Below are 24,420 nucleotides of genomic sequence, written 5' to 3'. Positions count from 1 at the left end.
TGGCTAATGCCAATGGGAAAATTCTGTAGCATGCTGAGTTATACTACTTCTGTAAATTGTACATGTCTATGTCTGCTTTGTGTTGCTGTAACAAAATATCTGAAACTGGATATTTCATAAAGGAAAGGGGCTTATTTAGCTCACAGATTTGGAGGTTCAGGAGCATGGTACAGCATGACACCTTCCAACGAAGGCCTTATTGGGGGTGGCAGCACATGGTGGCAACATGAGTGAGACAGTCACATGTTGTGGGGGGACCAGTCTCATGATAACCAAGCCAGGAAAACCTCAGTCCCTCTCTTAGCTCCACCAACACCACAGTGAAGACCAGTGTGACTTCGGTGGACACAAACTATATTCAGACCATTATAGTAAAGCTATAAGTTGAAATTTTAGGCAATTGCCTTCTTTCAAAGAAAAAAAAATTCAAATAAGAGATCAAATCAGGAAGAATGGATACCTAGGAAGGTGAAAACAAAACTTTTAGAGGAGAAAGGCACAGATGAAGGAGTGAGCCTGGGACTCAAGTAAGGTCCTGGTGTGTGTGGGAGAGCTCATGTGCTCAAGCCTGAGATCACTCGGCCTGAACACTCCCACCAGCCAGGCAGCACAGACAACAGGAATCGTGAGAGGTGGCTGTTTAATGGGCTGGCAGCAAGATCTCTTGTGCCAGGTGTGGTGGTGCACACCTATAATCTCAGCTTCTCAGGAGGGTGAGGCAGGAAGATTCAAGTTGGAGGCCAGCCCAGGCAACTTAATGAAAGCCCGTCTCAAACATTTTTAAAGGGGTTGAAGTATAGCTCAGTGGCACAGTGCTTGCCTAGTTCAATCCCTAGCACCCTCCGCCCCCCACGCATGCATGTGCACACAATCCTGCAAGAAGACAAGGGTTTCACTCTGCACAGTCATACAGGTTCTGAGCATCTGGATCAAGGAGCTCTGACTTCTTGAATAGGATGAATCCTTCCTCTGGAACTGCAGAGCACCATTTCCAGACAGATGTCTGTGCCAAATTCACATTAAAGCAAGTCTTTCCTTCTCACCTTTGATGGTTCCCCTTTCCCTCCTGTCTGAACCAATTGTGTTGAAGGCATCTGACATCACTCCTATCAATTCCCGTCCCGTCATCCTGAACAGGCACACCTCACACCTGCTGTGTCCCCTAACCAGGCTACTGAGGGGCCCTATGAGCTTCCTAAGCATGTCATCCTCCTGCTCAGAAATTCAAGACCAAGTCCTAGCTCCCAAGCAATGACACAGCAGACTGCAGTCTAGCCCGACTTGCATTCTCATTGCCTCCATCTTCTATTCAGTTCAAGGCTCTGACCACGGCAGAGCACCTGTTCTTTCTGGAACACATCTCACATTCTGCTCATTTTCTGTGCTCCTCCAGCCTCAAATGTATTTCTATTGCATATGCACCATGGAGCAAGTACTGTTGGACATGCTGGGATTAAAATCAAGATAGACAAGGTCCCTGTTCTCACGGACCCTCCTTCCCCCTCTCAGACGCAGCTCAAATCTACTTTCCTTGAAATTCTCTCCTATTCCATACGTGTACATTAACTTCTTCCTCTTTTTCTTTGGAGACAGGTTCTCTCACTATGTACTTCAGGCTGTCCTTGAACTCACCATGTAGCTGTCTGGCATCCAACTCATGGCCATCCTCCTGCCTGTCTCTGGAGTTCTGGGATTATAGGTGTGAGACACCATGCCCGGCTCTTCTTCTATTAATACTTCTAGAGCAGCTGGTAGTTTTAACGTTTTTTTTTTTTTTTTTTTTTTTGAGACAGGGTTTTGCTATATAGTTCAGGCTGGCCTTGAACTCAGATACCCCTGCCTCACCCTCCTGAGTGCTGGGGTTACAGGCATGCACCACCACATCCAGCTGGTTTGTGTACATTTATACACCCAAACTATGTGTGTGTCTTCTGGCCTGGACTATATACTTCTTGCAGGTAGAAACTAGGGAGCCATTGATCTTTGAGGGTTTACCTAGTCTTCACACAAACAAGAGGCTTAATGTCTTTTGAAATATACCAGGTAAGAGTCAGAGATTTAGCTCAGTGGTGCTGCCACCTGCCTCACAAGCTCAAAGTCCTCAGTTTGATCCCCAGTGCTGGAAAAAAAAAAAAAAAAAAAAAAAAAAAAAGAAAAATACTAAGTCTATCTCAATCTGCTTCCATTTATGATAAAAGAAATAATAAAATGTAAAGTTTTATCTATTTTAAAGAAATGTAAATACTTTTTAGAGGGAATACAAATTAAAAATTATAATGGAAAGACTTGAAAAACACCCAAATGATTAGAACCTGAATTTACAGCTTATAGCTTATACAAGTACCTTTTATTAATGATTCTGTATGACTTCTTACAAATTATGTAGAAGCAAAGATCTCAAAAGCAGACTTCTGCTGGGGAATTAGCTCAGTGGTATTGCCACCTGCCTCAAAAGCACGAGGTCCTAAATTTAATCTCCGGTACCAAAAAAAAGCAGACTTCTGATTTACTTAGTCACCAATCAGCACATGGGCCAAGCTGGGCCAGTAATCTCATTTCTAAGCATTAGAGAGCTGCCCAGTAGCTTCCTAAGGAGGTCCATGGAGACCAACAATAACCAAAAGACCAAAGTGGTGAAGTCATTTACCACCGAAAAAGGCCTCAGGAAAGGAACTCAAAAGCAATGTCTAACTGGCCTTGTCCTTTGGTACACAATTCACTTAGAGATATCAGCACTGCTTATTCTTTTTCAACTTAGGACTGGCTATCTGGGTGTGGTGGCGCATGCCTATTATCCCAGCACTCTGGAGGCTGAGGCACGAGGATCGCTGTGAGGTCCAGGGTCGCTGTGAGGTAGAGACCAGCCTGGGCTACATAGTGAGTTCCAGGTCAGTCTCAACTACATAGTGAGACCCTGTCTCAAAATACCAAAACCAAACCAAAACAAAACAAAAAAACCTAGGACTGGCTAGGAGTGGTGGCACACACCTGTAATCGTAGCACTTGGGAGGCTGAGGAAGGAGGACAGCCATAAGTTTGAGGCCAGCCTGGGCTACACAGTGAGTTCAAGGCCAGCCTGGATTACACAGCAAGACCCTGTCTCAACAAAACAAAAAGTGAATTCTAAAACAAATCAAGCAGTCGTCCCTTTCCCTTTCCAGACTTCAGTGGGTCATGGTGTTCCACCAGTGGGAAGGGTTGGGGGTTCAGGGCTGATCTTCTGTACCACAGAGGCTGACGGTTGCACAAGCAGGGACAGAGTCCTGCACCATAATCAGAGGCAGGCATGAGAAGCACATAGAGGGGCCTCTTCTGGGCACCTTCCTCCTCCTCCTGTTCTTACTTTGTTGTCATTGAAGCAAGGAGAAAATGATCAGTTCACCCACACTGTATCACCCAGCTCTCCTGATGACATAACAGAACACCCTTGTCCCTGGTTTAAGGAAGACTACACATATCTTTTTGGCTGGAATTAACAAATACATTAGCTTTTGCAATTGCTGACAACCCAAAGTTTGACTCTGTTCACTGTTACACTGAAGTCTCCAGCACACTAGACAGGCAGAAAGCAATTCACCAGCAGGAGGAATCTTAGCAAATATTTTATTAACACACAGCCATACTCCTGGGGTATATGGGGACTCAGAACACTGCCTACACCAAAGCTGCTGAAGTAAGTGATCTGATCCTTAGTCTTCCTTCACCTGGCTTCATAACTCTGTAGTCGTTAAGTCCCTAACAGAACAGCGCCTGCGCTATCTTTCTCTGTCCACTTCCCCCAAGAACTCAGGTTTCCCCTCAACATGTGGATGACTGACACTCACTGCCTTTGCAATGGCCGGGCCTCCTTATGATAAAGCCCAAATTAATTTTTCACAAAGTTGCTCTCATTCCAATTCTCTCCCGAGAGGGGCTGGAACATCTTCAGGATGAACATAAAGATTCCCACTGCCGGAATATTCGGAATACTTTCCTTGACTTCTCAGATAGACTCTATAGGTATTGCAAAAAACAAAAACAAATTAAATCAAAGATTAAATTTTTATAGAGAAAATGCATAGCTAAAAGTTTTAGGGATTAATCCAAATTTCTCCTAAAATGCGCTAGATAGACCTAGAACTGTATAAAAACTCTTATTATGCTATTTATAATGTATAGCTAATGTCTAACAAAGTCAAGAAAGCTCTTTCTTACTGTTAGACTGATGCTAACACACCCTGAGCCTCCAAATTGTGGCACGTATCATCCCTCCTGGTGCTGTACCTGTTCTCATCTGTACATGACATGGTGCTTCTGATTGCCACTATTTTGACTACCATATATTTTGCGATGATCCACCCTCACTGCTTAACTGGCCCTAGTTCATTATTTCTGTGGCTAACAGTTCACACTTGGTACCTAACTTGGGTACCAGTAAAATCCAAGGTGAGGAAAAACAACAAAATTGAATGGTCCCCTAAGAATTTAAGCTATGACCTTGGCTTTCTTGGTTTCATGTTTTAGTCAGCTAAGCTAAAAATAGGAAGATTTTCACTGCCACTTGATCATACCTATCATGTGCTTTAAGATTATGAGAAATGATAGTACAGGGAGAAAAAACAATTCATTAAAAGATGAAAGTTCTCAATAAATGGGAACATTCAGTTTTCTCTGAATGTGAAACAATGAAGAACAGACATTCTAAACAGCAAAGGTCTCGGTGAAGGTATAAAGAATTTTAACAAAACCACCCATAAGCGAGGCATGGGGTGCATGCCTGTAATCCCAGTACTCTGGAAGACTGAGGCAGGAGGATCCAATGTTGGAGCCCAGCCTGGGAAACTTAGTAACTCAGCAAAAGGCTTTCTCAAAGTGAAAAATAAAAAGTTGTAGGGGTATAGCTCAAAGCGAGCTGCATTAGTTGTCAGTATTGGGAAAAAAACAAAACAAAATCCCATAAAGTCATCTCCAGTCTAATATGAGATGGCATATAGACAGAGTTATACTATATAGTTCAGGCTGGCCTTGAACTCACTAGGTATCCCAAACTGGCCTTGAACTGGTGATGATCCTGCTGCCTCAGCCCCCCAAGCAGTAGGATTACAGGCTTGTGCCACCATACCTGATTCTTATCCTTTTTTATAGATGAGCGTATCAATAAAATAAAGTAAAATAAAATCTTTGGGGGGAAAAGCTTGAGCTCTAATTCAGGTAACTGAGAGTAAATTTATTTAATTTAGTGACCAAACAAAGTTGAGAGAACCTAAATTAAAACAACAACAACAACAAACAAAATACAGACATGGTGGTACAGGCCTGTACACTCAGGAGGCTGAGGCAAGAAGATTGTGAGTTTGAGACCTGCCTGGGATACATAATGAGGCTTTGTCTCAAGGGGGGAAAAAAAAAGTGAAAGAAAAGAAAACAAACAAAAAAGTATAAACTTTTTTTCCCCAATGTTAAGATCCTTGCCACAGTCCTATTAAGCCTTGTACTGTATTAACCATTTATAGAAGCCAAGGGGTAGCTCACCAACAAGGATCTTAAAAGTCCTAACATCCATGGCCAACATTTTCCACTTAAAAAACAAAACACAACACCAAAAGGCAACAACAATGACAAACACCCTGTGCTGTCTCTTTTTAGTATGACAGCAACAAAACATTATTTCCTCTAGGCAGAAAGAATTTTATGTGTAAAGACAAATTTAATATCTCTAATTTGAATAATGGGTTAAATATTTGTCTTCAAATAGCTTTGTATTTCCAAAAGCTTTTAAATTGGAAAAATAAAAAAAGTTTTTTTCCTGCAAAATCCTGGAAAGCCTTCATATACGTATTCACTGACAGCACTAATGTACATGGTTAGGCTTTATCATCGCTACATCTGCTTCCAGTGGAACCCTGTGACCCTATAAAACCATGCATCTAGGAATGCTGGCAAGTGCTATTTCATTTGTCTTTGGAGACTGTAGAGGTCAGAAACCGTTATATTTATACCAGGCAAATATGGAAGTAAGCCCACAGAGGAAAGAGAAATGAGTTTTCACGATTTCTTAATATCCACCTATCACTTTCATTCCCGACACAGAGCAAACACCTGACTTGTTTTCTCAGCTGTCAGGAAGGCTTTGCACTTAAACCCCCAGTAACCACAGCAGTCAGGACGGCGATAGTAATGACAGGCTAGCACACATGCCTGGGCTGCGGAGAGGGTGAAGTAATGTGCTCAACTTGGGGAGTGGAATCATCAGTGTAGTGTCAGAGCACAGAGCTTCCAACAGCCAAACTCATTGGCTAGGCCCCAAAGGCAGTGACAGCCACTGACAGAGTAAGCAGCTGATCTGCAACAGGAGGCTGGGGCAGCTGCCCATTCATCTGTTTCCCTGTCTGTACTCCTTTCCTACTTCCTTCAAGTCATTTCAGTTGAGAGAACAAAGAATCCAACAGAATTTGATGGAACCCCATTTTCTAAGTTGCAGCTACTGAACCACTTCCGTGGCTTTCTCTAGGATGAAACCAGAGTATGTCCAACTCGACCTAGAAAAGCTGAAGGCAGGCAAGGTACTAACTACAGCACCGGCTTCTGCCACTTGTCCCATGAACAGAGGTGCTGCACTCATGCAGGCAACAGCTCATCTCACCATGGGGTCCGCGTCAGCTGGCTGGCTGGACTGCTTATGTGCCAGCAGCATGGTCAGCACTGCCTTCCAGCCCGGTTCTACTGGGGTGCTGGCATCCTGCTCTGTTCCCCTATTTTCCTCGGCTTCTCTGCCAAGTGTGCTGTTCACCCATGGGCACCAGTCTCTGTGCTGAGACGTGGGATCAAAGAAGCTTCTTGAAGATGTGTCCTGAGGGAGGAGAAAGAGACTGCATCAATGAAGGGCAGGCAGATACTACATTGATTCTGGGGTGCACTGCTATTAGTCACCATGGCCAGAATCTCACAGTTGTCCACGGTTCTAGTTTTTACATTCTCTTCTAACTCTTATCTTCCCTTATTCTTTCAGTCTTTTTGTGTAAAAAAAACTTACCAGGTTTGCTCCTTTACCTTCACTTCTGTCCTATTAGCCAGAAATATTCATTAGCTCTCAAACTTCATCCCAAAGGAACAAATGACAAGCCTTCACTTTTTTCCCTTTGGTCACGCATATGGCCCATTTTAAATTTATTTCACAATCTACTTCTGGCCACAGGACCAGGAGGACAACTACCTGCTGCAGGAGCAGGTGGACTCACCGAGCTGCCTGAGGAGCAGAGGCGAGCGCGCTTGGCTCTCCGCAGAGGGCTGGTCGGCACTTCTAGGCCAGCAGCATCCCCTCCTCCCATGCTCCGGGTCACAGGGCGGGTTCTGGGGGTGGGGCTGGCTGCTTCTGGCTCCAGTCGGTCCACGGGACTGGAAGAGTCCCAGCTCCGTGTTCGGGAGACAGTGGGACCTGGGCTCTTTTCAGCCTGAAGGGGAGTAAATAAGAATATATGAATGATGTTAATGGTTAGGCCAATGAAGTATATCTAAGTAGTTTCTGAACTGCCTGCATAACTAAAATCTTCAAGAGCATTGTATTTCTTTCCTGAATCTCTGTAATGAATTTAGCTTCCTTAGTGGTGAACAGAAACACGACAGGATAGTCTGATCTATGTGCTTAGAAGTAAAGACTATCTAACCTGGCTCCCCTGGCCCTGTAATTCCAACACTCTGGGGAGGCTGAGGCAGAAGAATTGCAAATTTGAGCCCAGCCTGGGAAACTTAGTGACTTAAGAGACCCTGTCTCAAAATAAAAAGGGCTGGGAATGTGGTTTAGTGTGAAGGCCCTAGGCTCAATCAGTAGTATAGCCCCCGCAAAAAGTAAAGGCTACCAATTTCCAACTTTTCATTACCAACATTTTTTGGCAAGAATGCTGTTAAGGTATCTACTGTCAATGGGCTGGGGGTTTAGCTCAGTGGCACTGTGCCTGCCTCCTAAGTGCAAGGTCCTGAGTTTGATCCCTGGTAGAAAAAAAAAAAAAAAAAAAATCTACCCCCCAAAGCTAAGTCAAAACCTGCTCTGAGCACGGGGAAAATGAGGCATCCTGGCTCCGGGTCATTATCCTTCGAGGAGATTCGGGTACCGGAGGGAAGCGGTCTGGCCGACCCTCAGGACCTGTGATGGGGGAGCTGGTCTGGCCAAAGGACGAATCCAGGTCGGTCATGGATGACTCAATCTGCTGGAAGCCCCAGAGCCCCACCTTCCTCATACACTGTGAGCAGGTTATCAGCGAGAGCTGCATGGGTTCCAGAGATGAACTAGGAAGGAATGGAAAACAAAGTGGGTGTTTCCAAATAACACTGCCACACGACTAAGCATAGTGATTGGTGAGCATGCTTCATCTCACCTAGCACATCTCTGTGGTGGCCCAGTGAACCGGGAATCCCATCCTCCCACAGGCCTGTTCTCTGATCTCAGACCCAGCCCTGCTCATGTATTTCCCACACAGAGATCTGGGCATTGGTGTGATCTCCACGGCAAGGCTACTTTGAAATATGTTTTATAAACTTCTGTGCCTCTTAAAGCTCTTTCCCTAGCCTACCATGGAATATAAATTGAGATTTGTTCGGACTGTCTTCTTTTTCTTTTTTGGTTTTTTGGTTTTTTGAGACAGGGTCTCACTATGTAGTTGAGACTGATCTGGAACTCACTATGTAGCCCAGGCTGGTCTCACAGCGATCCTCCTGCCTCAGCCTCCCGAATGCTGGGATTACAGGCGTGCGCCACTACGCCCGGCAGGTTCTGACTGTCTTCCATCTCAGGGGAGGTCTCTGGTGAACGGGGAGCAGATGGAATGGAAATACCAACACAGGCCAGGGGTTCCAGATGATATTTACTCTGGTATTTTTTTTAATCAATTAATCTGACTTTTCTTGTGTCTAACTACAGAAAGGAACTTTCTTCTTTACAGGAACATAAACTCCCAGGTAGGAAGTAACAATATAAGAAACAAAGTGTGTGAACACTAAGGATCCTACGCTCTAATTCTAGGTTTGTTAGTTAATTCTGATTATCTGCCTTCCCCAACTTCTGACCCTAATTTCTCTTCATCTCTGTTTTCTTTTAGGAATTTCCAAATACTGTTAGTGACCGATGTATATGGGGTATACAATGTCACAGTTCATGTACCCAGGGCAAGATTCTCTTACTAACCTACATGCCCAGCCGCACACAGAGAGAATACAGGCAGTGATGTGGACCTGGACGTCTGAGCCCAATTTGCTTGTAGCTTTTGTCTCATCAGTTCGATGATCAAGTTCCTCTTCAAGCAGGTTTAGCAGAAGGCTGACCTTGTCTTCTGTCAAGCACTACAAAGGAACCAAGGTAAACAACTTAAAGTTTCAGCCATCACAAAAAGAAAACTTATACATAATGATGTACCTACATGGTAAGAGGCAAAAATCAGAAAAGAAATGAACGAAGTTGGAGACAGCAGCCCCATAAACAAGACTCACTCTAGGGCAGGGCTACAATGTCACACAGAGGCGCCCAGAATGGCCCTGGATCTGCAGACTGGGGAAAGTGGCAATTTTCTAAATCTTTCTTTTTAGTACTAAATTGTTTTCAATTTTCCAATTGCCAATTTTCTCTGAAACTTGTGCATTTCAAACCCAAATAATGAAAATATTACTGCTTATGTCTTGGTCTGACACTAAATTTACTTTGAGAATGAACAACAGAGCTTGCCAGCCTTGATTTTTGTTCTAAGAATAAGAGTTATAATAAAGAGGGGAAATGAGCCGGGGATTGGCTCAGTGGTTCTGCCGCCTGCATCACAAGTGCAAGGACCTGTGTTTGATTCCTGGTACCAAAAAAAAAAAAAGAGGGGAAATGAGAAAAGAAAAAAATGGAAACAAAGTCTTTGTAAATAAGGAAAGGTGGAGGGGCTGAAGGGAGGGCAGGGGTATGGGGTAAAAATAAGAACCAAGATATGTCATGCAATGATACAAGATCCCAATAATGAATGTAACTGTACTGTATACCAAAAAGTACCAAAAAACTCAATGAAAAAAAAAAAAAGCGGGGAAAAAGAAATCAAGCTGGCCAAGGACAGGGTGACATAAATATATGCCAGAGGTTGACAATCTGGTCAAAAAGCCAAGCCAGACTGTCACCTAAAGAAGGAAAATACAGCTGCTATTTCCTACAACATAGCTTGTCTTCACAGAGTATTCACAGGCTGATGAAATGGGACAGTAAATATTCAATTTCAAAATACAGATGGGCCAGAGTATTTCAACATTTCTATTTACAAGAAGGGATTTATAAGCTGGGTGCAGCAGTGCACACCTGTAATACCAGCACTTGGGAGGCTGGGGCAGGAGGATCACCCTGAGTTTGAGGCCAGCCTGAGCTACATAGCAAGAGACTGTCTAAAAAAACCAACCCCTCCCCCTAAAAAAGGATTTATAACTTGTCCTCTTGCACTTTAGAAAAATGGTATGCAATAAACTATAGTCACATTTAAGCATCTTCTGTTGACTAATTTAATAAATCAAGGTAAATTTGAATTTATGCCATTAAAGAATAAATAGGCAGGCACAGTGGTACACACTGGCAAGCTCAGAACTCTGGGAGGCTAAGGAGGGAGGATCAAGTCTCATCTGGGAAATTTAGCAAATTTTGTTGTGCAGGTTTAGTCCCTGGTACCACACCAAAAAACAAAAGATTCATGTCTAAGTTGGGTTTGATGGCACATGCACCTATAGCTTACAATCTCAGCTATTTGGGAGGCTGAGGCATGAGGAGCAAGAAAGTTCAAGCCTCGGTGGAAAATTCAGGGAGAATCTGTCTCAAAATAAAGTTCTATTAAAAAGGCTGGGATGTAGCTCTGTGGTACAGCACTTGCCCAGTATGTATGAGGCCCTAGGTTTGATCCTCTGTACTGCCCAAAAAAATCCCACACAGAAACCCCTAAAAACATATCTAAATATTTTTATATGGAACACATTTTCTGGTAAAAATTGAAAAGGTCAGATGAGAGACAAGTAAGTAGCTCCCTTCACAACAATCTATCCTTTGTCATTAAAAGAAATCTTTCATGTATAAATGCTGGTAACAACTAGAGGCCATTGAAACCCAGCCAAGATAAACTCACCATAGTTTTTAAGTCTTCTGGCCTCAGGGAAGGGAGCTGGAGATCCAGGTGACAAAGGCTTTGAAATCTATCAAGGAAGTCACTGATTAGAACCGCAGGTTCATCCAATGGCAACATCCCAAATCGATCTGTGGAAGAAGTAAACTAGATTATATTGATATTCAAAAAAAAGGGTAGAGGTTTGGGGATTTAGCTTATTGGCACTGTGCCTGCCTCGAAAGCACAAGGTCCTGAGTTCAATCCCTGGTAACAACAACAAAAAATAGAGAGCCAAATTTGGCAAATGCTTGTATTCCCAGATCTTGGGAGACTGAGGCAGGAGGACAGCTAGCCTGGGCTACAGAATGAGTTCAAGGCCAGATTGCACCCCATACAGAAAAGCTACTTCAAAAAAGACCATATAAACTGGGTGTGGTGGCACATGCCTATAATCCCAGCACTCGGGAGGCTGAGGCAGGAGGATTGCTGTGAGTTCAAAACCAGCCTGGGCTACATAGTTCCAGGTCAGTCTCAACTACATAGTGAGACCCTATCTCAAAAACCAAATCAAACCAAAATAAAACAAAACAAAAAACAAACAAAAAAAGACCATATAAACAAAAAAAGAAATTACTGGAGCCAGGTATCAGTGGTATATGCCTGTGGTCTCAACTAGTCAGCAGGCTGTGGTAAGAGGTTCACTTAAGCCCAGGAGTTCAAGAGCAGCCTGCAGAAGGGCCAGAAGGTGTTAGGAACACAGAAGAAACAAGACTGGTTATGAGTAGGGCTAGGGACATAGCTCAGTTACTATCTTAGGCATTACCAGATTAATCTATTAGGCATCCAGTACAAGCCCAGCCTGGGCAACTCAGTGAGACCATGTCTCAAAATACAAAATGATAAAAAGGGGCTGGAGATATAACTCAGCTTGAAGGCCCTGGATTTAATCCCCAGCACAAAAGCAAAGCAAAATGAAACACTAAAAGGAAAGTTTGAGGATGTCTCACCAAATAGAGAATATCAGTAAAGAGGAAAACATTATTAAAGAACCAAACAGAAACTATGGAGTTGGAAAGCACAAAAATTGAGATGAAATATTCAGTAGAAGAGTTCAACAGCAGATTTGAGCTGGCAGGAGAAAGAATCAGCAAACACTGAGATAAGTAGATTGAGATTATCTGTCTGAGAAGGAAAAGGAAAAAAAGAATGAACCACAGAAGGATAGATAAGAGGAGAAAGAGGAAGAAAATTTGATGAAAACTATTAATATACATATTCAAAAAGTTTAAAACCTGTGTAAATAGAGAAGGGAACCACAAATGTGCTAAAGAGAACTTATGTAGGAACCTGCACCAAGAACAGGAAGACTTGCTCAGCCTCTGTGATGACACAGCTAGTAGAAAAGGCTGTTAAATTAGTTACACACAGTCATCATGGGGAAGGAGGGTGTGGCAGTGGGTTCTAAAATGAGAATAACACAAATTTCCTGGTGGGTGCTATCACTCAGTGGGAGAGACCATGGTCATGTGTGAGTCACTGGGCTTGATTTCCAGTATCAAAACAACCAATACCACCACCAAACAAAAAATATTAACTTTAATAAGGGAGAGGCTAACTGGGAAAACTACAAAAAATAATAAAAATTAAAATATCAAGGAGGATATGAAGGCAACATGTTCTAATGACCAGTAGCCCAGATTTGGCAAAACTTGGGATAAGAAACCAAGTCCCAAGACTTTTCTGATTATCTTCTAATTTAGGGTTTGGTCTGATTATTCTAATACGAAGAAAATAACTGTAAAATCCTATAAGGGTAAAAGAGCAAACACAGAAGAAATTAAAGCCATCATAAAAATGCCTTAACATAAGCTTAAACATGTTTTATAATGTACTTATATATTTGTGTAGTTTAAAGTATCTGGCATATGCAGTCAGCCTGAGTAAATTAATAACTATCATTTAAAATATTTAAAGGGAAAGGCCAGGGATTTAGCTCAGTGGTTCCGGTGCCTGCTTCACAAGCACAAGGGCCTGAGTTCGATCCCCGGAAAAAAACAAAAACAAAACAAAACAAAAAAAAAAGGGCAATTTTTAAGTATTGGTAAATATCACCTAATAAAGTACATTTATTAGGTATGCTTAATAAATTTAGGCATTAAAGTATAAAAAGTTATGAGTGTTCCCTTCTCCACACAAAAGCCCTTTGAACGTTAAAGAAGCAAACAAAGAGATGGCATAACTGAAAGGTCAAATTTGAGATCTATTTAGGAGGAAGAATGGACAGGACAAGGTGGATGATGATAGGAAATGGGTATTTAAAGTGACTTTCAGATTCTAGCTAGGAACAACAGGATGGTGAGGTCAATGCCATTTACCAACATGGACAAAATTTTAGATACAAGATGAAGCATTCAGCTTTGTATATGCTGAGATATGGGTATGTGTATTATTTGGAAAAAAAAATTTTTTTTGAGACAGGGTCTCACTATGTAGTTCAGGTTGGCCTTGAACTATGCAGCCCATGCTGGTCTCAAACCTGGCAGCAATCCTCCTGCCTCAGTCTCCTGAGTGCTGGAATCACAGGTGTGCACCACCACACCTGGCTATATGGAAATGTTTAGAGGATAGTTGGAAAGATGAGTAAAGCTCAAAAGAGAGGTCTAGATAGGAATTAGAGGTCTCCAAGGTAGATGAAATTGTGAATGAGAAAAGCAGAGCACAGAGTAACAAAAGCTGGGACCCATTAACACAGCCTGGGCAGTGTTAATAAAAATATGGACTGAGTGCATTGGGCAGGGATGGACTCAAATACTCACAGGACAGAGTTGCATCATACCACACAATGAAATACCTAGGTGTTATGCGTTAACCTTTACTTTCACAATTTCATCAGAGGTAGACAACAATCTATTTTTCCTTCTTGGTGTTCATTCATGGAATATTCCTAGCCATCAGTGATCCCAGAATTGGCCAGAGCTGCCCTATTGAAATTAAAAATATATCTGCACTGTACTTATCCCTGATAGATGGATAGTGCTGCTTTGTAACGATGGGTCTGAGGAATTAACTGGTCTTGGAGAGATTTCTCCACCAGAGGGCTCTGCTCTTGAAGCTGTTTACTTGGCAGAAATATTCCTGTGTAACCAACAAAATATATAAAAAACCCAGTTGATACTGTATTTTGGGCTCTCTTATTTCACTGTGTTCTGTGCATACATCAGTGGTTGCTGATTCCCGAAGACCATGTCCTGCCATGGCCTTTCTACAGGAAAAGCAGAGATGCTTAGACCTGACCACTACAGTCCCCTTGCTGAAGCACCCTAGGCTGTGAAGACATCTGTACTTCAGTGCCGTTAGAGTGTACAGTTTTACTGTAATAACTGTAGCTTTTTATCACTCTCATTTGGGATCCTGTGAGTCTTATATAGCAAACAAACCCCTTTTAACTGCCACTATTAGTGAAGTTAGTGCACCCTGTAAGGGAAGCCTAGGTAAAACAAGGGGCTGCTCAGTTTGGTAGGGAAAAAAGCAGTTTGCAATCAGAGAAGACCACAGCTATAGCTTCTCTCTAGTTTATTTTACTTTGTCTGGTTGTTATGGTACCAGGGATCAAACTCAGGACCTTGCATTTGCAAGGAAGGCAGCAGCACCTCTGAGCTAAATCTCTGGCCCTTATTTTAGATTTTTGATTCTTCCTCACCTAAAAAAATTGAGTTGATGATATTTATCTTGCAGGCTCCTATGATGATTAAATGGGGTAACATACATGGCTAAATCACTGGCAGGACAAATGCACTTAATGTTAAATAATAATATCAATGAATGTGAGTTCTTAAAAATCAAATAAAAGAAAAAGAAACTTCAAATACTAGACTTTCACAAAGAAATAAACAACATTGGAGCTGGATGTCATGGTGCATGCCTGTAATCCCAGCCCTTGGGAACCTGAGGCAGGACTGCCTTAAGTTTGAGGTCAGCCTGGGCTACAGAGTGAGTTCAAGGCCAGACTGAATTACACAGTGAGATGATGTCTCAAAAAAAAAAAAAAAGGAGTAACAAAATGGACAATTAGAAATCCAATGGGCTGGGGATTTAGCTCAGAGGTTCCACCAACTGCCTCACAAGGCAAGGACCTGAGTTTGATTCCCAGTGCCAAAAAAAAAAAAAGAAAAGAAAAGAAATCCAATGATTGCAGGAAAGATGCTAGATAGGAAATCTTGGAAATAATTACCTGGACAGGGGCTGTCTGGCCAAAAACAGAACTTCTCATGGGCAGTACACAAAGATTTCTTCAGCTCATCACATCGTTCCTTATCTGAAATCCACACAGGCAGCAGTGCTTTAAAAAACACTATACAGATTCAAAATCCAATAGTCAAAAGAGTCTTTAATACACACACGACCACAAATAAAAATAACATGAAAATAATAGCAACTACATCATCTTAATAATTTTCACAAAATAAGTTGTAAACTGAGATCCTATAATCAGCAATGCAGATATATCATGTAACTTAAAAGGCAGAGCATTTCAAAGTGTGAGCCTTCAGAAATCCTCTGTCTTTTTGTGTCTGAAGTATATGTTTTTGAATGAAAAAGTAAAGATACTGCTATCAGTTACCTAGAATACATAAAGTCAAGCCGACTCTGCAGAAGCTTGGTTTTTAAGAAAAGTAACAAATGGAGCTAATAATTTGTGAAAGCCTTCACAAAGTCACCTTTTATACAAACTAGAGGATATTCTTTGCTCAAACAGACGTGAATTTTTCCCCCAGAAAAATTAGCATATCTTTGAATGTAAAGAAAAGTGTCATCTGTGCTTTATACTTACATCTGTCAAAGTCAAAAGCTGGCTGTAAACTGGCACAGAGAAAAGCCTGACAGCTGGAGCACTTGAGCATGTCACACTCAACTGTGACCCAGCCATATTTTGCACACATGAGTGGGGACAGCTCAGGGGGCTTGCCTGCCCATTTCAAAGAGTATTCAGGTTAAGAAAAACAATGCTGCAAGTATATTTAAATGAATAAAATTTAAGCAAGTAAGTCAGAATCAAAACTTTAATTCATTCTTAATGTATACTGGAATAGATACATTAAAGAGAAAAGCAGTAAGAAAAATGGTGAAGACTATTTTTACAGTGCAGATAGACACATACTTTAATAAAATAATGGTCATTTGAGTAATAAGTGGAGTAAAAAGTCACTAACCGTTTTTCTAGGGAACACTCTGTATAATACATGATTCAAAAATTTATTTTGTAGCACATCTGTAGACCTAGCTACTAGAAGGCTAAGGAGAACTTAGCCTTGAGCTCACCATGGACAACTAAGCAAAATCTGATCTTAAAAAAAAATTCATTACAGCTGGGCATGGTAGCGTACACCTGTAATCCCAGCACTCGGGAGGCTGAGGCAGAAAGATTGCTGAGTGTTCAAGACCAGCCTGGGCTACACAGTGAGTTCCAGAGCAGTCTTAACTACATAGTGAGACCCTGTCTCAAACCGCACTCCCCCAAAACAAATTCATTACTGGTGGTGGGCTGCAATATAGAAACCACTCACTGTTATTTAATCGGAACACTAGGAACTTAAAGACACTAGTGAACACACTAGGATATGCCTAATCAATAAGAGGTAGTAAAAAATGCAGGGATGGGCCAGGGATTTAGCTCAATGATGCCCTGACTGCCTGGCAAGCACACGGCCCTGAGTTTGATCCCCGGTACCAAAACAAAAAAACAAAAAACAGGCAGGAATATTTCCTGCTACTTGTTTTGTTTTGAGACAGGGTCTTTGTACTTGAGGTTGGCCTTGAACTCACTATGTAGTCCAGGCTGGCCTCACACTCATGGAAATTTTCCTGCCTCAGTCTCCTGAATGCTGGGATTACAGGTATGTGCCACCACATCCCACTACTTCCTGTTACTTGAGTATGCTCTCCTTCTGTACCATATCCACTTTAATATTTTTCATCTCCCCCCTCAATTGTTATATACTAAGGTATGTGAATAGACATTTTAATAAGTGAGAGTAGCCAAAAATGTCCTTAAATGTTAATTGATCTTTATATTTAACACTCATTCTTTATTTTTATTTTTTGTGAGTGATACTAGGCATTGAACCCAGGACCTTCATGCAGAGCTATATCCCCAGTCCTTCTATTTTTACTTTTAGTTTTTTATTTTGGTACTGGGAATCGAACTTAGGCCCCTGCGCTTGCAAGGCAGCAGGCAGAACCACTGAGCTAAATCCCCAGTCCTACTTTTAGTTTTGAGGCAAGGTCTTGTTAAGTCAAATTGCCCAGGCTGGGTTGCCTCAATCTCCTGGAGTCCTGGGATTACAGGTGTGCAGCGCCACACCCAGCTTTTTTTAAAATACCTTACCTAGTGAGTTCTTATTTAAGGGAAGAAAAGATAAAGCAGGAAAATTCTATATTTTATAAGGGATACAGGAATTTGGAAAACATTCCAATATCAGCAAAAGGAATGAAGATTAGATATAAATGTTAAAGGGCTGCGATTATCTAGAATAAAAGTAACAATCACTTTACTACATTAAGTTAGATAAATGATCACCGTATCCAACAAAGTGATCAATTTATAGCCAATAAGAGCAAAAGGAAATGGATCTAAATAATGTATCCAAAACTGAATTGAATCCAAAGAACAACCGTTAGAGGTTAAAATACCTTTTCCCTGAGCAATTTCATCTTAGTCATTAGGTAGGGAACAAGGAAGATGTCTGTGCTTAGATGATGTGGAGAGGCACATGGCAAAGCCCAAATCCAAGTGGGGTGAAAAGAGAGGCCCATGTTAGGGCGTCAAAGCAAAGCACGACATCCACGTGGGGCAATTACATGTGGAGTGCTAGGGCCCGAATGGGTTAAAGAAAGAGCTGATATGGTGGTGTGTGCCTGTAATCAATCCCTGCACTCTGGGAGGATGAACCAAGATGATCACAAGTTTGAAGCCAGCCTGGGCAATACAGTGACTTAGCAAGACCTTGTCTCAAGATAATGAATTTTTAAAAAAGGGTCAGGGCTGCCAGGCATGGTGGCACACACCTGCAATCCTAGCACTTGAGTGGCTGGGGCAGGAGGATCGCTGTGAGTTCGAGACCATGGTGAGTTCCAGGTCAACTACATAGTGAGACCCAGTCTCAAAAATAAATAAATGAATGAATGAATGAATGAATGGGGTAGGGATGTAGTTCAATATAAAGACCCTGAGTTCAATTCCCAATGCCATGAAAAAAAAAAAAAAACGTCATTCATGCATAAAGGCAACAGCAACACAGTGGAAGTGGGAGAGTGAGTGCATAAAGGGAGTGTGATCAAAGTAAATGTATTAAGGATAAAAGGAATTGGGCTTTACAATGTCAAATAAAGGCAGGACAGTATGGAAAGGAGAAAATTAGAATAAAATCCATGGCGCAGAACAAGAATTAGAAGCACCAGCAGGTACTCATATAGGGTTTTTTGTTTTGTTATGTTTTGGTACTGGGGATCAACTCTGGGCTCTGGACTTGCCAGGCAGGCATTGTGTTACTGAGCTACATTCCCAGTCCTAGTTTTTAAAATATAGAGGTAAATACAGATACAAATTTAGACATAAACATGTACAGTTGCTGTATTTGTACGGTCTACACCTGCAAGCTTAGCTAGCCATAAATTCAAGGTTTGTTTTTTTTAATATCAGGGATCAAACTTAGGACCTTGCACTTTTGAGGCAGGTGTGGTGTCACTGAGCTAAATCCCTGGCCCTTTGTTTTTGTTTTGTTTCCCAAAGACTGCATCTGAGGGCTGAGGCTATAACTAAATGGTAGAATGCTTGCCTAGTTTGTGTGAGGCACTGGGTTTAATAATTGTATAGTCCAGGCTGGCTTCAAACTCAAGGAGATCCTCCCGCCTCAGCCCATTGAGGGCTGGGAATACAGGTGTTTGCTACCACATCCAGCCCATACCAACATTATTGCTTGTCAATATTCTCAAAAAGCACTTACACTGTGATAGTATAAATAAGTAATCTAGAGATGACAAACTACATAGAAGAATATGCGTTAAGTCATAGTAAGCACTATGCCACTTTATAAGAAACCTGAACATCCGGGGATTTTGTTGTCCAAGGGGGTCCTGAAGTCAACCCCCCGTGGATACGGAGGGTAACTGTACATGCACACATACATGTGGGCCCACACATCTACACATATTTGTATCTATGTCTATCTAGCTATACATAGTCACTAATTCCTTAGCTTTTTCCTATAAGGGTGCCCAGGAGCTACAAGTTCACACTGTAACACCCCTCAGATCTTGGCTTATTTTCCCCCCAGTACTAAGAATCGAACCTAGGGCCTTTACCCCGAGTTACATTCCCAGTTCTTTTTTTTTCCCCCAGCTCTTTAAGATAAGGGCCCAAAATGTGTAATAGATATTGGGAAATGGGAAGAAACTGTTCAAATGAGAAAGGGAACAAGGGAGGGGGAGGGGAAAGGAAAGAAAGAACAAGAAAAAAATAAAAGAAAATGGAAGGAAAAAAATGGAAGCAAAGCTTTTGTAATTAAGAGGGGAAGCCAGGCTGAAGGTAGTAGAGAAGCAAGATATAATCATGTAGAGCCAGGGATTTAGCTCAGTGGTGCTACTGCCTGCCTCCCAAGTGCAAGGTCTTGAGTTCAATCCCTGGTACAAAAAAAAAAAAGATATATCATGTACAGGTGCAAATTCCCTATGATGAATTTTATCATTATGTATCATTATATCTAGAATGTACCAATAAAAAAAATTGTGGGGGGTTATTGGGGATCGAACGCAGGATCTTGCACTTGCAAGGCAGACAGCAGCACCACTGAGCTAAATCCCTGGCCCACCAATAAAATTTTTTAAAATGCAAAAAAAAAAAAAAAAAAAAGAGGGAGAGAGAAACCATGCAATATTTAATAAAATATTAGGAGTGAGAGAGTTACAATTTCAGAGAACCTCCTTATGAAGTGCTTTTTATTACAATGGAGGTGTTACTGCACAGTGGATAACCAAACCATTCAGCCAACATTCCCTTCATCAAGTGATCATCACCAAAAGAGATAAGCCTTAATATGTGTCACCTGATTAAATCCAAAAACATGCAGCATTACTTCACAATCTTCCTGTAGAACTTGAACCTATCAGAAGGAAACTTCAGCCATTTGCAAGTTGAGGTATGCTCTACACTTTACTCTTCAAAGCTATCAAGATCATTAAATTAAAGGGGAAAAAAATCTGAGGAAATGTTCCAGATTACAGGAGACTAAAGCAATACGACAACAAAATGCAATGATTGATTTTCAACAAGATTTTTTCTGCTACAAAAAACATTATTAGTACAACTGATTAAAACTGTCTGGGGTTTGAGAATTAGATGGTAATTTTTCACTGTCAATTTTCTGGTTTATCAATTGATGGTATGAAGGATTGAAACCAGGGCCTAGAGCATGGTAGGCAAGTGATCTACCACTGAACTACATCCTCAACACTTTTTATTTTGAAAGAGGGTCTCATGAAATTTTTCAGGCTGTCCTATAACTTGCCTCAGCCTCTCAAGAAGCTGGGATTACAAGTATGGCAATTTCCTAATTCTGAATGTTGCATTCTGGGGATAGAGGAGAAAGTCCTTGTTTGAGGGAAATATTTGGGAGTAATGAGGCATAACTTTGGCAACTTATCTACAAATACCTCAGAAATAAATATTCTTTATAATCTCTGCAAACTTTCCATAGGTCTGAATAGTCAGCCCCCTATAGCCTCAGGTTCTCCATCTACATATTCAACCCACCATGGACAGAAATATGAGGTCAGCCCAGGCAACTTAGCAAGAACTTGTCTCAAAATAAAATAATAAAAAGGCTGGGGATGTAGCTTAGTATGCCCTAGGTTCAATCTCCAGTGCGGGGAAAAAAAAAAATTAAAAATACGCATACACATACACAAATCAGCTGGAGCTAGGAATGGTGGCATGGTGGTATATACCTATAATCTCAGTGCTATGGGAGGCCCAGGCAGATGGACCACAAGTTTAATCCCAGCCTGGACAACTCAGTGGCTTAGCCAGACCCCGTCTCATAAAATAAAAAAGGAGATGTAGTTCAGTGTAGAGACCCTGGTTTCAATCCCAGTAAAACACACACACACACACACACACACACACACACACACAAAGGTAGGCAGCTTTTAAGGTGGCTCTAATAACGTCTTCTGGTATTTATGCCTTTGGTTAATCTCTTCAGTATGGGATGGCCTAGTGGCTTGCTTCTAATCTTTTTTTTTTGGTACCGGGGATTGAACTCGGGTCCTTGTCCTTGCAAGGCAGACGGCAGAACCACTGAGCTAAATCCCCAGCCCTATGTGACTTACTTCTAATAAACAAATATGGCAAAAATGATGGGATATCACTTCTGAGATTAGGTTACTCAAATAAATGGCTTTCAGTTTATTCTCATTTGTTCACCCTGACAGAAACCAGCTGCCAAGTTGTAAATGATTCGTACAGAGAGGCCTACATAATAGGGAATCAAGGGAGGTCTCTAGCTAATGGACAGTATAGAACTGAAACTCTCAATCCAAGAGGCATGAGGACATGAACCCTGACAACAATCACATGAGAGAGCTTTGAAGTGGAACCTTTCCTAGCTGAGCTTTGACATGACTGCACTCCAGCTGCCCCGACTACAGCCTGTGAGAGAGACTGAACCAGAAACTTAACTAAGCCTTGCCTAGAATCCTGAACTCACAGACACTGTGAGACATGAGCCACTAGGTTTTAGGGCGATCTGTTAGGCAACAACTATATGAAAGAAAATCTAGAAAGAGATGATATAATAGTAAAGTCTTTAAAAAATTAGATAATAATCTGCCTCTCCATTTGCTAGTAGGGTATCTTGGGCAAGTCATACAACCTACTGTTATGACTATTTCCTGCTACATAAAATGAGGGGATTTAGCTCAGTGGTGCTGCTGCTTGTTTTGCAACTGCAAATTCCTGAGTTTGATCCGTTACATAAAATTAATAATAATACACAGGTTTTAGGTGAAGATCAAATAGATAATATATGTGAGAATATAAGTATTAGTTATTAATTCTTTCAGGCTATTCATCTTTTCTTCTGTTAAAAAAAAAGATTAGTCTCAAAGAGTAATTTGAGGGATAACATACTATGATGTTAATTTTCCTATATAAGTTCGTATCAAGGTTGATTCTTCAATACATTAGAGTAAGTGGTATGATGCCCTGAAAGATAACCATTTCAGGCACAGACAGAAAGCACAAATTATATAAATTGAAAAAGGATATAGAAAATGTTTCTACTCTGCTAAAGAAGGCTTCTTTACTTGTAGATTCCAGTGGAGGATGCTCTGCTTGAGGTGATCCATTAACGGACTGGAATGTGGCAGACATGTCCTTTCTAAAATAAATTGGTAGAACACTTGGTAACTTTTCACAGTACAACTAAATTTAAATGTTTTGTATCTAGTTTCTCTTTATATCATATCAGATCCAAACTGGATTTTAAGCTTCCTAAAAATAATTTCAGTCATGTCATTCCTCTGCTTAATATTTTTAATGGTTTCAAAATTCTTACTAAATAGAATCCAAATTCTCCAATCTGGCATTCCTAACTCTTTATAGTTTAGTCAAGACTAAATTTCTATCTGTTTCATGCAGTTTGTACATTTATAGTGCTCCACTAATACCAAACTATTTTCCTAGTTCACTTTTTCTATTCAATTATATTTCACTTACCTTTAGTAAATACAAAATAAGACAATTTGAGTCACTTCAGAAATTTTAGTTTCTCTAACAGCAGAAAAACAACTCTGACATACTACCTGGATGGACCCTTGACACTCTTTCCAAAAAGAACCAATTTAAAAAATCAAATCACAGTTAAGATCTTTAGATTTCATGAAAAAAAAAATTAGCCAAGTAATTCTTTCATTTTCAGTAAAAGGCATTTCTTTTTTCTTTTCTTTTTAGCAACGGGGGTCTCGCTACATAGTTCAGGCTGGCCCTGCAGTATGCAACCCAGGCTGGCCTGGAACTCCCTGCAATCTTCCTGCCTCAGCTTCCCCCAAGTGCTGGAACTACAGGGATGTGTCACCATGCCTAGCAGTGAAAGGTAGGTATTTCAATAGCAACGAGGAATGAAGACTGGGGCTTGGAAATACTAAGGCAAAAATCATTTTTTAAATAAAAATAACATTACACAAACACTTTTGGCTTGAAAGAAATAAATTTAAGAATCCACCTCAGATCCAGAGCCGAGAAAGATGTGGTTCTTGGAAAAAACTGATTACCTACAAAGCTGGATAGGAATAAAATGACATTTCACTAGCCTCTGAGTAGTATTTCAATTATAAAAGTTTTAAAAAATCCACTGTAGTTTAGTCAGTATCTGTGATTCTGTCACATACGGAAATAATTTTTGTCACCAATGGAAATAATTTTCTCATGTCATATTTGTTGGCCACGTTTTGAATACTAGTTGAGTTCAACATTATTTCAAAATTATGGTTGGTAGTAGATATGTTACTATGTATTATTTACCGCTTTAATAAAAAAAAGCACGTTACTGCACATTTTTCTCTCTTTTACTATCTCAATTACATTCTAAAGTAATTGGTAGTCAGGTGTGATGGCGTGCGCCTGTAATCCTAGTTACATGGGAGTTCGAACGCGAGTTCGAGGCCAATCCGGGCAACATAGTGAGAACCTACCTTTACAAAAAGCAGAAGCAAAATAAAAAAAAAATAATCCTACGTAATTTGCTATATGAATTTAAACACATTTTTCAGGGAAAAAAAGGGGGGGATCGTAAACTTTACCAGACTGCCGAAGCGGTCTCCGGCGTAAAAAAGGTAGGAACCCCAACTAACCTCAACTGTCCTCTTCTTCTTCCAAAAAAATCTCAGGGCAAAATCTGACCCTAGTGCGGAATTAAGTAAATCATGAGGAAATTGGAGCCCACCAATCATAGAAGCCTCTTTCAAAACCCAAGAAGCCGTCCCACAGGCAATTTGGCCCACCGAGGAGGCACTCCCCAACCTCTGCTCTTTCCAGACCTAAATTCCCCCAGCCCTCTTCAATCTTTCAGCGCCAGACCAGGGCCGACTAAAGAACTCACGCCTCTGCTCCTCCCTCTTCCGAGGCAATCCCCTCATCGATCAGCTGCCGTATTTTCTGGGGTGTTCCTTCTGGGGAACGAACAACACCCCAATTCTTTTGAACCCCCGCGGCAAATTCCTGCCCCTCACTGGAGGCCGCCATCTTGGTCCGTTGATGAATTGCGTCCCCAGGGGTTTGAAGGTT

At 41.2% G+C, this 24,420-nt stretch overlaps 1 protein-coding gene across 2 annotated transcripts; it reads right to left on the bottom strand.

Annotated features, from left to right (window-relative positions):
- Positions 1-3,589: 3,589 nt before the first annotated feature.
- Positions 3,590-24,419, bottom strand: Zc3hc1 (zinc finger C3HC-type containing 1). 2 transcript variants are annotated; one of them, XM_010633500.3, is made up of 10 exons: positions 24,236-24,419; positions 22,405-22,516; positions 15,913-16,063; positions 15,313-15,396; positions 11,103-11,230; positions 9,158-9,312; positions 8,019-8,262; positions 7,218-7,430; positions 6,623-6,829; positions 3,590-3,993 (listed from the first exon to the last, which is right to left on the bottom strand). In XM_010633500.3, the coding sequence occupies exons 1-10, from the start codon at positions 24,376-24,378 to the stop codon at positions 3,925-3,927; spliced, it is 1,506 nt and encodes a 501-aa protein (XP_010631802.1). In that variant the 5' UTR covers positions 24,379-24,419; the 3' UTR covers positions 3,590-3,924. The 2 variants fall into 2 exon arrangements, with proteins under 2 accessions (XP_010631802.1, XP_010631803.1); XM_010633501.3 differs by having other exon boundaries at positions 8,088-8,262.
- Position 24,420: the final 1 nt, after the last annotated feature.

Source organism: Fukomys damarensis, unplaced genomic scaffold (genome assembly GCF_012274545.1).
Source record: "Fukomys damarensis isolate Sample0158 unplaced genomic scaffold, DMR_v1.0_HiC HiC_scaffold_4, whole genome shotgun sequence".
Lineage (NCBI taxonomy): Eukaryota > Metazoa > Chordata > Mammalia > Rodentia > Bathyergidae > Fukomys > Fukomys damarensis.
This window is presented reverse-complemented; position numbering and strand designations above follow the sequence as displayed.